The 14,712-nt window shown below is 41.8% G+C and overlaps 1 protein-coding gene across 1 annotated transcript in view; it reads left to right on the forward strand.

Annotated features, from left to right (window-relative positions):
- The window catches only part of MYO1D (myosin ID), a 337,803-nt gene that overhangs the window by 184,058 nt on the left and 139,033 nt on the right, over positions 1-14,712 (forward strand). Inside the window, exons 17-19 of the mRNA XM_024736888.1 lie at positions 3,798-4,021; positions 7,642-7,786; positions 8,681-8,785. Coding sequence (XP_024592656.1) covers positions 3,798-4,021; positions 7,642-7,786; positions 8,681-8,785 — 474 coding nt within the window. The remainder of the gene's footprint in view (positions 1-3,797; positions 4,022-7,641; positions 7,787-8,680; positions 8,786-14,712) is intronic.

Consider the following 14,712-nt stretch of genomic DNA (forward strand, 5'->3'; position numbering starts at 1 on the left):
AGAGGGAGAGCGTAAACAATACAGTCATATGTAAATTACAGGTGTTGTAGAGGGTTAAGTGCTGGAGGCAAGAGAAGAAAATAGAGCATGGTACAGGGAGTGGAGAGTACCAGGAGGGGAGGGTGGACAAGGGGAATTTTTTACATAGATGGTCAGGGCCGGGCTCATTGGGAAGGTGACAGCTGAGCATGGACTTAGAGAGTGAGGAAGATAGCCATGTGATATGATATCTGGAGGAAGATCCTTCCAGGCAGAAGGAAAGGCCCTGAGACAGGAGGCCTGTGCAGGGTAGAGCAGGGCCCAGTGTGGCTGGAGTGAGCCAGGGAGAGGACAGTGGAAGGAGCTGGGCGGTGACAGTACCAGCTCATGTGGCCCTTGTGGGCCAGGGGAGGGGCTTTGGCTTTCACTCTGGGGGAGCTGGAGCACCGCGGCAGTGTTTTAAGCAGAGAAGTGACACGATCTGACTTTGGTCTCAAAAGAATCACTCGGGGGACTTCCCTCGTGGCGCAGTGGTTAAGAGTCCGCCTACCAATGCAGGGGACACGGGTTCGAGCCCTGGTCTGGGAGGATCCCACATGCCACGGAGCAACTAAGCCCGTGGCCACAACTACTGAAGCCCGCGCGCCTAGAGCCTGTGCCCCGCAACAAGAGAAGCCACTGCAATGAGAAGCCCACGCTTGCTGCAACTCGAGAAAGCCCGTGTGCAGCAATGAAGACCCAACACAGCCAAAATTAATTAATTAATTAATTTACAAAGAAGAAAAAGGATCACTCGGCTGCTGTGTTGAAAATTAACTGTAGGGGGTCAAGGTACTGAAGAGAGGAATTGTGTCTAAAATTCAGTAGCAGGGATGTGTGACCTGTGGCCCTAATGTTCTCTTTTTATACCTCAGTGTGTCCTCCAATTCACCCGCTCTGTTCGCCTCTATCCTTGGTTCCACCTAAGAAATGAGTTGCTTGCCCTCTCCGTCACCCTGATCCCTGCCTTGTACCTTCTGATAACTTCCTCTCCCAGATCCCATCAGATCTCCTTCAGGGTTCAGCCCCCACTCTCTTGCATCAGATCCTACAGCACATAATGTCTGGTTGGTTCCACTTTTCGTGTTCATATTGTTGAATGAGGGCCCCTCTGGCTCCCTGGTTTTTTGCTGAACCTCTCTAGGCATAATCAAATAAGCATTAAGCATTTGCTTATTGAATATAATATTTAGTTTTCCCCCTTTTTAGACACTCTGTCATCAGGCTAAGTCCTCTCTGGAGGTAAGCTTTGTATGACTTGAAAAACCCCCACAGTTTAAGCTCTTTAAACAAAGAGGGAAGCAGGAAGATCTGTCTCGTACCTTAAGTTCCAACCTTCAGACCCTTCCTGAGACGATCAACCACAGCCTTTCTCCCACACAAAGGCCTGGGGAGTGTATCCGTTTATAAGGGATTATAAGGGAAAATACATGAATCATTTTTTTGCATAGAAATCATTTGCCTCCGTAGTGTTTCACTGCTACTTTTTCTCTGATGTTAGAAAAATAAAGAAAGCCGAAGGGACTTCTGATAAAGTTGATGATATAACTGCAGGCTCACAAAATTCCTTTCTCCCAAATAGTATAGTTAATATAACAGATGTAATAATGTAAACACTATTGACTTTAAATTTTTGATGTAATTATTATTGGGATTATAAAGGAGAGTTAATAGTGATGGTAGGAGAGCTAAATCACCAATTTCTGTAATTTGGATAGGATCTCAAAGAATCCAGCAAGAAATAACAGTATATGTGTCTTATACAGCATATGTGTATACTGTGTATATGTATGTGTATACATATAAATAAATTATATGTGTATTTAACTGCCACGAGAAGAAGCAGTTAAAATAGTTGGCATGAAATGACACTGTGAGATGGGGAGGTGGGCTTAGGTGGGCAAGGGGAAGGGCTGCTGTCTTTTTTATAGCATTTTTGTGCTATCTGATTTTTCAACTACACAAAACCTGAATAAACTAAGGACACAGATGAAATCTAAAAGGTTGTCCAAAAAAAAAAACCTACCCCTTAAAAAGTACCTACTTATACATTTTTTTTCAGATTATACTAGAGTCTAACCAAAAACATTTTAATAAAAAATCTTTATAAAACACTTTTTGAAAATTATAAGATTGATTTCCTGTATAGATGTGGCTCCAGGGGGGTCTTAATTTCCTTCCTCTTAAAAAAAAAAAAGAAAAAGCAACAAACAGTATGAAACTTTAAAAATGTATTTTCTTTAAAAAACTGAATCACAGATTTCTACCCTCTAATTGTACTCTTTTGGTTTTTCAAGATACTAAAGAAGGGACCTTTATTTTAGCACTCGGGTGGAGGCCTGACAAAGCTGTGTGCGTGATAGATTGATTCGTCTACAAGAAGAGAGGCATCTTGACTAAAACAGGTTACTGTGCCGAAGCCACATGCAGCAATGAGTGACTTTCCACTGCCTCTTTGTCTTTATATATTCTGTTTATACGTGAGCTCCAGGTTCATCAGAACTTGCTCCTATGTCGCGTTTCCCTCACATATCATGGTTTTTCTTGACCCATTAGTTCCTCTTTGGGGTCCGTGGATGGCCTCCTCATATTTGTACAGCAGGCTGGAAAGGGAGGGCTTTGCAAGCACTTGGTACCTGTTTAGGAGCCTTCATGAAGACCAACCTAAAATGGCTGAATAAAAGAGGTGTCGTACCAGTTTTTCTGAGAGAAAGTGGTGGACACAGATGGGGATCTAAGAAGAAATAAAAGAACCCTGAGTGATCCTGGAGAACCCATACTGTGGGCTTTGAACTGGAGGTTGAATATCTTGGTCCTGAGAGGCCAGAGACAGGGAGGGAAGTCGTACCCTCAACCTAAGAACTGAGACAGTCAGTTAAGTAGCAGCAGTGAGTATCACCTGGAGCATGATGGCGATGTGTACGAGGAGTTTATCCAAGAAAACAATGAGGACGTTTGGGGTCTTGGGACTGCAGTAGCAGAAAGGGAAAGAAAGGGATTTATACTGGAAGTACCGTGGAAGAAAGAATGCGTTTGGTGGTAGAAAGCATATTTAGGGGAAGAGCCAATAATGAAGATCACACCAAATTTCTTTTTACTTGAGAGATTGAGAAGTATGGGGTCCTGAAAAAAATATAAGTATCTGTGAGTTCACCGTGTTTGGATACAGCAGGCGCTGAGACGTTTACATAATGTCTGATTGATTTCTGATCACTGAAAAAATTTAACAGATTCATATTAGTAACTTGTTTTTTACCCTTTCTCCACGAATACATCTAAATTCTTGGGACTTTACCTGGGGAGGGGGCGCTGCACAGACTGTGTATAAATCAGTTCATACATCCAATGCGACATGACACTAGTGGCCAATGTGTATAATCCATGCAAAGCTAGGTTTCGTAAGAGAACTATGGATGCTGATGGCTTTGTGTTCTGACTCATCTTGCTTCCTTTCAACATTCTTAAAATATTTATCCAAAGATAATGGTATTTTGGCTTTCTTCTTTACACGACCGTAAAGTTAGAACAGGGCTCTGCTTCAGACTCCGCGCACGCCTCCTTAGGAGGTAACGAACAGCTAGTCACTGAATCAAAATGACGGACGTGACTCCTAGTGCCATCTGTTGGTGGCAGGCAGAACTGACATGCTCTGGTTGATTTTGTGACGCATACAAATTGCCAGGTTGAGCTTCTAAGTAAAGGAGCTTCTGTGATTTCAATGTGATCTGCTACTCAGCCAACCAGCAACATTTTCCTTTTTTTTTCCCTCTATTGCGAAGGTGTGGCGGGGCACCCTGGCCCGTATGCGGTACAAGAGGACCAAGGCGGCTCTGACAATTATCAGATACTACCGGCGCTACAAAGTGAAGTCGTACATCCACGAGGTGGCCAGACGCTTCCACGGCATCAAGACCATGCGGGACCACGGCAAGCACGTGAAGTGGCCAGCCCCGCCCAGAGTGCTTTGCCGTTTCGAGGCAGCCCTACAGGCTATTTTTAATAGGTAAGGACTTGGTATGTGCTGCATCCGTTTGTGGCAGTACACGTACTATATAAATTTACAGATCTGAGACCGTGACATTAGCGCCACCATTTGCTACGTGACGTTGCTTTTACCTTGTGTCTCCACCTTCGTAGATTTCACTTTCAAAGGGCATTTGCCTACCCCTCCAAATAATAGAACGGTCCATTTATTTTTCCATTAGCAGTAGACAGCAGTTCGCCACAAGGCCTGAATCCAGCCAAGTTTAAGATAAGCTAGTAGCATGATGTCTCTCCTTTCTTTTACCAGCAAAAAGATAACTTTATTAAAATCACCACACATCACTCACACTAGGATGTCTGTTCATCCTTTCAGAGCAGGGGTTCTCTATCCCGCCCCTGACATTCACAAGGAGTTTATAAAACACACTGATGCCCAAGTCCCACCTCCAGAAAGTCCTGTTTAATGGTGCTGGGGAGCGGAGCCCAAGCGGAGGTCCTTTTTAAAGTCTTCCAGGTGATTTTAAAGTAAAAGGCAGAAAACACTGTTATAGAGCAAGCTATTTTTTTAAACAAATGAGTTAATTAATGCCCAGGCAACATTTGATACCTTTCCAGCTAATCTTCATTTTCTTAATAAACTGCCCTGCATCTGACTTTGTAGTTATTCATAGCTCCTTTCTCCTCGTTTTTTGAGCTTGTTTGTTGACAGCGTGCACCAGGTATGTTTAGCTATGTCTCAGGTACAGCCATCTAGTCGCATAAACTAGGCTGATGGTTCTCAGATGTGGTCGTTTGGCATTATGGTATTCCGCCCAGAACACCATGAACTAATTAACGTATTGATGTAATTGATGTATTGAATGTAAATCAAGGTCTTGAATGGCACATATCAAAAAGAAAGAAAACGCATGCAAGGAAAACTCTTTAATGCATATCTCATTTGCTTTTAAAAAAATGATTGCTCATAAAAAGAAAAAAATAAAACAGTAGAGCATTATTGAAAGCAAAAGCACCCCAGCCCTCCATTCTCCCATGCAATACTATAAATGTTAGCTGTACATCTTGGCAGCCTTTTTACTGCACAGATAAATTTTTTTTCATGAATTATGTCATCTGTCACCTGCATTTTTGACATAATCTAAAAAGTGATTAAATGATACGTGAATATATGCTCATTTTTTTTGAAGTGACATAGGGACTTCCCCGGAGGTTCAGTGGTCAAGACTCTGTGCTCCCACTGCAGTGTCATGGGTTCGGTCCTGGTCGGGGAACTAAGATTCCACATGCTACGCGATGCAGCCAAAAAAAAATTTTTTAAGTAAATAAAGTGACATAATATAAAAATTTACAGGATATAAAGTTGAAATCCTCCACACCTCCTCTTGTCTCTCCCCATTTTATTTCTTTCCCCTAAGGTAACCACTCATTAACAATTAGTTTGTATCCTTCTAAATCTTTGTCTACGCACTTACAAACACATACACACGCAAGAGAAGCATGATACAGTGCTTAAGAACACACATCCTGGAGCCTGGGTTCATATTCTAGCTCTGCCACTGACTAGCTGTGTAACCTTGGGCAAACGAGTTGACCTCTCTGTGCCTCAGTTTTCTTATCTGTAAAAGGGCCATAATCATAGCACCTGCTCATAGGGTTGTTGAAAGTATTATGAGTAAATATGTATAAAGCATTTCAGATAGTGCCTGACACATAATAAGTACTATGGAAATGTGTGCTTATACTGTGAGTGTGTATGCATTTGGGTTTTTTTCCCCTCTCTCTTTTCCACAAGGAGGACTCTATGTATGGTTATATGACTTTACTTAAAAATAAGTCTTGGAGACCTGTCCATCACAATAAATAAAGATCTATGTCATATCTTTAATGGCTGCAAAGAATTAGTGATTTTGATCGTGTCGCACTGTAGCCTGTACAGTCTTCTTTTTTAGACTTGGGGGTTTTCTGTATGGCCTAGAATTGATTATTTTTTGTAAAACTCAGTTTATTCATTCAGCAAGTATTTACGCAACACCTGCTGTGTCACAGACACTGACTTAGGTTCTAGGGATGCAGTGACAAACAAGAAAGATGTGAAATACTGTCCCAGCCTTCTTAGGGCTTATAGTCAATGAGCATTTTGAACATAATACATCTGCTCTGTGTCTTGACTGTACACACACACACACACATTGAATGAATCTTGCCAGCTGTGTTAATCTAGTTCAAAGGCACACTTTTTCTGTAAAGGGCCAGATAGTAACTATTTTAGGCTTTGTGGGCCCCATATGGTCCTCGTCACATATTTTATTTTGTTTGGTTAAACACGTAAAAACTATTCTTAGCTCTATGGGCCACGTTTGGCACAGGCTGTAGTTTACCAACCCCTGGTCTAGTCCCTGTATCACATTTCATTTATTCTTGCGTTTCTGATCTGTAGAATCCTGAGAGAAGTGTGTTAAAGGATTTTGCTGTGATTGTGGGGTCTTGTTTTCTTCTGCCGCCTCCACAGTGTGTGTCTAATCGTGCTTCAGCTCGCTCCCACGCCTCCTAGTAATTCTTTTTCATCCTGGGAAGGCTGGGAGCCTTCCTCACGCCCAGCTTCTTCACGTGGCCAAGGCTGCTCACTTGTCCGGCGGCAGCTGTTGTCGTCTACACGTGTTTAAAGATGGCAGGTTGCTTGATCAGGATGAGGAAGCGTGTGCTATACCACCCCCAGGTTGGGTGGCTCGGGTCCGGGTTCCCCGGCACAGCTGTTTGCCATGGGTCTCTGGAGTCGGTCAGCTGTGGACCCTGTCCTGGGCCCCTGTGGGCAGTGAAGAGGGGACAGGCTGACCGGGCACAGGGCCCCCTTGGCTCTGTGGATCCTGGCCCCGGCTCTCCCTCTGACACCCCCTCCTGTTCCCCTCCCCCAGGCCCCTGCTCCAGCTGCCAGGACTCCTTGCTTGTCCTCTCACACACCAAACAGGCTCACACTTTAGAGCCTTTGCACGCACTGTTTTCTCTTCCTGGAACAAGAATCCATACAGCTGGCACCTCCACTTCCTGCTCACATATCCATATCAGGGGTGCCTCCCAGACCACCTGCTGTGACTAACACCTGCCCCCTGGTCCTTCCCTCTGCTGCATTCCTGTCCTCCTTTCCTTGCCTTATTTTCTTCCATAGCACTAATCACATCATCCATACTGTGTATTTAAGCACTGGTTTATATCTTGTCTGTCTCTGCTCTCTAGAATATCAGCACCTAGCAGAAAGGACCTTCATCTGTTTGTTTACTGCTGTGCTTCCACTCCCTAGAACGGCATCTGGAGTTTAGTACGTGCCTAGAAAACATTTGCTGAATGAATGAATGATGAATCCAAAGTTCCTACACCCTAACTACAGATATAAGAGAGTCCACGTATCACTAAATTCCAGTTGCTTCCAAAACACGCAAACAGCAGAGGAAGTTCTACAAAAAAATCTGTCCACATACAGCTATGTGTATTTTAACATGTTCTATGTATATTTTAGAGGCATTTTACTTTTTTTAGGGTAGGACACAAGTAATTTAATTCTACTTAATGGCTGCTTCGGTTATTTTTGAGAATGAATGGGATGTTATTTCTAAAGTCTCGTACATTTTGCTTGTTTACTTATAGATGGAGAGCATCCCAGCTCATCAAGACCATACCTGCTTCAGACCTGCCCCAGGTTAGGGCAAAGGTTGCGGCTGTAGAAATGTTGAAGGGTCAAAGGGCTGACCTTGGGCTCCAGAGGGCCTGGGAGGGCAACTATCTTGCTTCGGTAAGTCCAGGAGGACAGAGTGGGATCCACTGCTGCTCCCTTAACAAAGAAAGAGAAGAATTTTTCTCCAAGTATTTGTAGAAAGACTAAGACCCCTTCAGAAACTAAATTTCTATGAGAGATACTAAACTAAAAGATTTTATTGCTTCTCAGTTACGATATTCCATGTTTCCCTCACTTTAAAGAGAGTTCTCTGTCTTGTACCCATATGAATGAGGTACATTCAATAATCTGGCTTCGATCATTTAAACTTTCCCTTGCATAATTCAGCAACTATTTTTAATTACCACCTTTGTATCAGTTATTCCCAAAGCTGGGAATTCACCCTCTCTCCCATTCCTTATTTTTAAAATATTCTAGGATCGTTGGTGTTATAATAACCCTTTAGTAGCTTATCATCTGGGATGGGGAGGTGAAAAGTACACGTGTGAAGTTATGTGAGTAGAGTTATAAAGCAGTAAAAGACTGCCTTCTCATCTAAAATGTTAAGCAGGGCTTCCCTGGTGGCACAGTGGTTAAGAATCCGCCTGCCACTGCAGGGGACACGGGTTCAATCCCTGGTCTGGGAAGATCCCCCATGCCGCAGAGCAACTAAGCCTGTGCGCCACAACTACTGAACCTGCGCTCTAGAGCCCACAAGCCACAGCTACTGAGCCCGTGTGCCGCAACTACTGAAGCCCACGTGCCTAGAGCCCACGCTCCACAACAAGAGAAGCCACTGCAGTGAGAAGCCTGCGCACTGCTACCAAGAGTAGCCCCTGCTCGCCGCAACTAGAGAAAAGCCAGTGCGCAGCAACAAAGACTCAGTGCGGCCAAAAATTAATTAATTAATTAAAATAAAATAAAATAAAATGTTAAGCATACTCATTTTATCGTGTTTCCTTTTTCTTTCAGAAGCCAGATACACCTCAGACCTCAGGCACCTTCGTCCCCGTTGCGAATGAACTGAAACGGAAGGACAAATACATGAACGTCCTCTTTTCCTGTCATGTCCGTAAGGTAAGGCAAGCTTGATAGAGACCTCCTTGGAAAGAAAAGACTGATTTCAGGTGAAACTGACTTAGCTATGACCACAGTAAAACAGAACAATAAGTACATAACTGGCTGCACCATCAGTGAGCTCTACCTGTATATATGGTGAGGCATTGATGGAATGGCTAAGTGACTACAAGTTTGGGGTTAGGCTGTAAAGACTAATTAGGGAAGTGAATATTTTTGGTAGCCATTTCTTTTTAAGACAGGAGAAGGGGAATCTCCCTGAGGTCAGGGATTTGTATTTTACTGCATGTATCTTTCATAGCACTCTGTCTATAGCACACTGGTCTGGCTTGTATTTAACGGTCATTCAGTACTTTTTATACATGTTTTATTATGTTTTTTTTTTTAAAAAAACAGGGAACGGGGAGAAAACGTAATTTGGAAAAGGGAGAAGGACATAGTGAGACTTGGAAGTGGGGTGGAGGGGAATTATGTGCTATGACTGTATTTGCTTATCTGAAGGAGGACACATGAGGACTATTTTTTACCTGGGGATGAGAGCAGTTGAGCAAGTGGAAATATGGAAGCCGGAAAGTGGAAGGAAAGGGATATAGTTGGTGTTTAAAACCTTAAAACACTTGTTTTCAAAAAAGAGAGGGAAAATTGAGATGATTATAAAAGAGCATTTTGAAAAATTATGCAAATAAAATTTAAAATACCAATGAAATGGGTGAATTTAAGAAAAATATTGCCTAGATTGACCCCAGAAATGATATTGACATAAATATGCCAGTATTCCAAAGGAGGAATTAAGAAAATTATCAAAGAATTACTTATAACAAAGGTCCAGATTTAGGTGATTTTAGAGCTGTTTTGTATCACATCTTCAAAAAGTGCATAATTGCAGTATTATTCAGATCAAAATAGTGAAATATTATTTTTCACTTATAAATTTAGCAAACTTTAAAGTGTTGATAACAACCAATATTCTCAAGGGTTTAGGGAAATGCTATTGGTAGGAGTATAAGATACAGTCCTTTCGAATAGACAATTTGGCAGTACTTATCAAAATTTAAAATACACAGACCAGGACTTCCCTGGTGGCACAGTGGTTAAGAATCCACCTGCCAATGCAGGGGACACGGGTTCGAGCCCTGGTCCGGGAATATCCCACATGCCACAGAGCAGCTAAGCCTGTGAGCCACAACTACTGAAGCCCGCACGCCTAGAGCCCGAGGTCCGCAGCAAGAGAAGCCACCACAATGAGAATCCCGCACACCACAACGAAGAGTAGCCCCTGCTCGCCGCAGCTAGAGAAAGCCCGTGCGCAACAATGAAGACCCAGTGCAGCCAAAAATAAAATAAATAAAAATAAATAAAATGAAATACACAGATCACTTTATCTAGGAGTTCCATAACTCAGGATTTATCCTGAAATTATTTACACATATATCCAAAGATAGATACATGGATAGTTTCATACATTGTAGCAGTCAAAAAACTGGGTGAAAACACATAAGTATGCATCCGTATGTGACTGGATTAATAAATAATCATGTATGAACACAATAGAATACGGTGTATCTACTAAAAGGAATGAAAGGATAAAGGTTAAAAAAGCAAAAGGACGAAATATGTGAAACTGGTTTTCAGGACGGTGCACATGTGGGAGGGTTGGCCTGGGAGTTTGAGGTTAGCAGATGCAAACTATTACACGTAGAATGGGTACACAGCAAGGCCCTACTCTACAGCACAGGGAACTATATTCAATATCCTGGAACAAAACCACAACGGAAAAGAATATAAAAAAGAATGTTTATACGTGTATAACTGAGTCACTTTGCTGTACAGCAGAAATGAACACAACAGTGTAAATGAGCTGTACTTCAATTAAAAAAAAAAAAAAAACAGTGCACATCCAGCAAGGAAAGACAGTGATCCCCAAAGGATGAGAAACAGATGAAGTGAGCCCTACCATTAGCCAGTTTACTTCCTGGAGAGAGTTCTGGTCTGTGGCATGAGCAGGGGGGCAGCCAAAGCAGAGCTCGGTAGACTCCGTAACTGGAAAGACAGAGCTGCGAGCTGGGAGATGCTAAGATAGCTGGAGTTCGTAGCACAGAATACCAGAGCAGAGAGAGTGCACAGAGAGAACTCCAGAGATCTCCAGAGGGTCCACTTCAGGTATTGAGCTGAGTAGCTCAGCACATGCGTGTGAGGAAACCACCCAAGGCTTGGGAAAGAACCACCCGGAGAATTAGAGGTAACAATGCCCAGTGCTCGCACAGGCTTGCAAGCAGTGCCTGTCCCCACAGCCAGATGGGAAAAACCTCATGATTCGTGGGGCATTGGGTAGAATCCCGACAAGAATCTTGGCCTCAGTGGTGGGGTATAATTAGCCCTGACTAAACACTGCCCTGATCCCACCCAGCAAATCACCAGAAGAACCAAACTGTTTCCAAGTAATCTAACAGTGTCCCAGAACAAAGCCCTCAAATATTTATAGGAATACAAAATATCCAGCACTCAGAAGATAAAACTAGAGTGCATGGCGTCCAATGAAAAATTACCAGGCAGGGCTCCCCTGGTGGCGCAGTGGTTGAGAATCTGCCTGTCAATGCAGGGGACACGGGTTCGAGCCCCTGGTCCGGGAATATCCCACATGCCGCGGAGCGACTGGGCCCGTGAGCCACAACTACTGAGCCTGTGTGTCTGGAGCCTGTGCTCCGCAACAAGAGAGGCCACGACAGTGAGAGGCCCGTGCACGTCGATGAAGAGTGGCCCCCGCTCGCCGCAACTAGAGAAAGCCCTCGCACAGAAACAAAGACCCGACACAGCCAAAAATATAAATAAATAAATGAATTAATTAAAAAAAAAATTACCAGGCATACAAAAACAGCAGGAAACTATAACCTAAAATGAGAAGAAAAATCAATCAAACTGATCCAGAACTGACACAGATTATAGAATTAACAGACAAGGTCATTAAAACAATTGTTTTAATAAAATATGGATATTTTATGAATAGAAATGAAAAATATAGTGTCTGAGGTTTAAAAAAAATACACTTGATGGAGTTAACAGTTTAGACATATGCAGAAGAAGAGTAAACTTGAAGATATAGCAATAAAACTACCCAGAATGAAATACATGGACTTCCCTGGTGGCCCAGTGGTTAAGACTCCGTGCTTCCATGGCAGAATGAAATACACAGGGTTGGGGGCCGGGGAGAGATGCTTCCCCGAAAGAACAGAATATTAGGATGCCATGAGCCAACTTCAGGTGGCCTAATATAAGTGCATGTGGAGTCTCTGTAAGAGAGAAGAGGAGGGAAAAATTTTTAATATTTGACTAAATAATGGCTGAAATTTTCTCACATTTGATGAAAACTATAAACTCATCAACAGACATCAAACACAAAAAAACATGAAGAAAACTATACCAAGGCACACCATGACAAAACTGCTTAAAACCAGTGATAAAGAGAAAAGAGGCCGAGGAAAAAGATGAGGATGCATCAGAATTTTTGTCAGAAACAATGCAAGTGAGAAGACAGTGGAGCACCAACTTTAAAATTTTTTTATAGAAAGAAAAGAAAAACAAACCTGTCAACCTAGAATTCTGTATCTAGCAAAGGGTAGCTTCCAAAAACCAAAGTGAAATAAAGACTTTTTTAGGCATGTCTGAAGATATGCACTCATGGGAAATGTTAAAGGGAGTCCTTCAGGCAGAAGGAAATGTGGACACACCCCAAAGAATGAAGAGCAAGGGAAATGGTAGCTACATGGGTAAATACCTACAACTTTTATTATCGTTTAAATCTCTTTAAAAGATAATTGACTGTACTGCCGTGTTCATAGCAGCATTCTTCACAGTAGTGAAAGGTGGAAATAACCCAAATGTCCATCAACAGAAGAATGGATAAAGAATATGTGTGTCCATTCAGTGGAATACTGTTCAGCCATAAAAAAAAAAAAGGAATGAAACGCATGCTACAATGTGGATGAACCTTGAAGATACTATCTAAGTTATTAGACACAAAAAGACAAACCTTGTGTGATTCCACTTCCATGAAATATCTAGAACAGTCAAATTAATAGAAACAGAAAGTAGAATGGTGGTTACCAGGGGCTGGGGGGAGGGAGTAATGGGGAATTATTATTTAATGCGTATTAGTGTTCAAATATTCTATGGAAAAAAGATCAACTCAATACAATACAGACTTTTTAACAAAATAGAGAGCAGCTTGTTTTAAACTTAGAATGAAATACATGTCTCCAAGAAAAGCTTGCTGGCAGTAGCTTGGGCTGGTTACCAAAGTGTAGAGTCTAATTCTGCACTCCTAGATCCAGAAACTCTATTTTATAAGTATACCTAGAGCTGATCAGACAACCAAGAAATGACTTTTGCTAACCAGATTCACACACCCACCCAAAACAGTATAAGCCATGATGCCAGTTTTTGAATTTGACAAAGGAAGGTACCATTTTAGTGAATTCATTTAGTGAATTTATCTACTATCTAGGATACCTTCCTTTCTAGTATCAAGATATCTGGGAAGTCAAATTAGTCATCAGAACAACTGATCAGAGAGAGTTGGATGGTTTTGAGAATTACATCATCTGCTATAGAAAAGCCTGGCATCTCTGATTCTGTCTTTCTACTGATAGCAACTTGACGTCTGACAGTATGTCTCTCCCTGGGTCCTACCGCATAAAAACTGAAAACTTTTTAGTCATGCTTCTGTATTTCTAAGTTCCATGCAAAATAATACAGTGTATTTCTTCACATTATAGCTTAGATAATTTCATCTTTAGAAACTTTTAAATCCCCAAGGATGTACCGAGGGAAACGATGTGATTTTACTAAAGCCCTCTTCTTTATGCTTTGGTTCTTTTCGAAACAGCCACTTTCCATTAACTACAATTATAAAATGTCCTTTAAGGTGGGAGACCTGGCAAATAGTTAGTTGCACCCATAATGTGTCCTCTCCTGGTCTGACTCCAGGGAAACTTTATCTCTGGCCCCCTGTGGAGTTGATGAAGCCTACAGACAGATCCCTGGAAGTGTTCAGGCAAGAGCAAGTGATAGGGGTTTTTCTCTGGTTGAGGGTTTTAGCTTGGGTAATAGAAGACATCAGATGAGATCTTATCTAATACTGAGTCTGTGATCTAGTTTTTCTTTTACATTATGAGTTTAAGAGGAACAAAGATTGTGTCCCTATGCCAGAACTACTTTAAGTAAGTCTGAATTTACAAATTCACGTGTGTACGTAAGACATTTGTCTTTGCTGTTTTGACTGAGCTGAGTTATGCAACTCAAAGGAAAAGTCCTTCGTTACATCAGTGTCCTTCCCACTCATTTGATTCATGTTTTAAGGATGATTTGGGTTGCTAAACCTCAAGGTAAAGTCTTATGACCTGTTCTCTTTAGAAATTACATTTCTACCTTAAAAAGAATGAAATGTTTCTAAACAGTGCTTCAGTGTAACTGCTGCTTTTAGGTTTTTGTTTGTTGATTTCCAGATTAACTCATGGACACATCCTAAGAAGGGCTATACCCTCCACTTTACCACCGTGCCTATTGTTTTTTTGAATCTTGTGTGACCTTGTGAAATTATGCAACAAGTTTTGTTTTTTTCATTTTCTTTTGCAACACACTCATATTTCTCAGTGTGATTTCACAAAAGATGAGGAGCCCTACTTTTACTTGTTATTCAGATTCCATTTTAGATGTTCTCTGTTTTCCGTACTCGAAGATGGATACAAATGACTAGTGTTCTCCCAGAGGGTTTTCACAAACCAATGTTCCATTGAATATGAATTTGTTTTTTTAAGAGTTCCACAATTAAATGTATTTGGGAAAGGCTGGGTTAAACAGTTAAACATGCTTTTTAAGTGCAGAATTCTATAAGCCTTTGATGTATCCGTGGGATCTGAACACCACTGGTG

The sequence above is a fragment of the Neophocaena asiaeorientalis genome, unplaced genomic scaffold (genome assembly GCF_003031525.2).
Source record: "Neophocaena asiaeorientalis asiaeorientalis breed wild unplaced genomic scaffold, Neophocaena_asiaeorientalis_V1.1 scaffold129, whole genome shotgun sequence".
Taxonomy (NCBI): domain Eukaryota; kingdom Metazoa; phylum Chordata; class Mammalia; order Artiodactyla; family Phocoenidae; genus Neophocaena; species Neophocaena asiaeorientalis.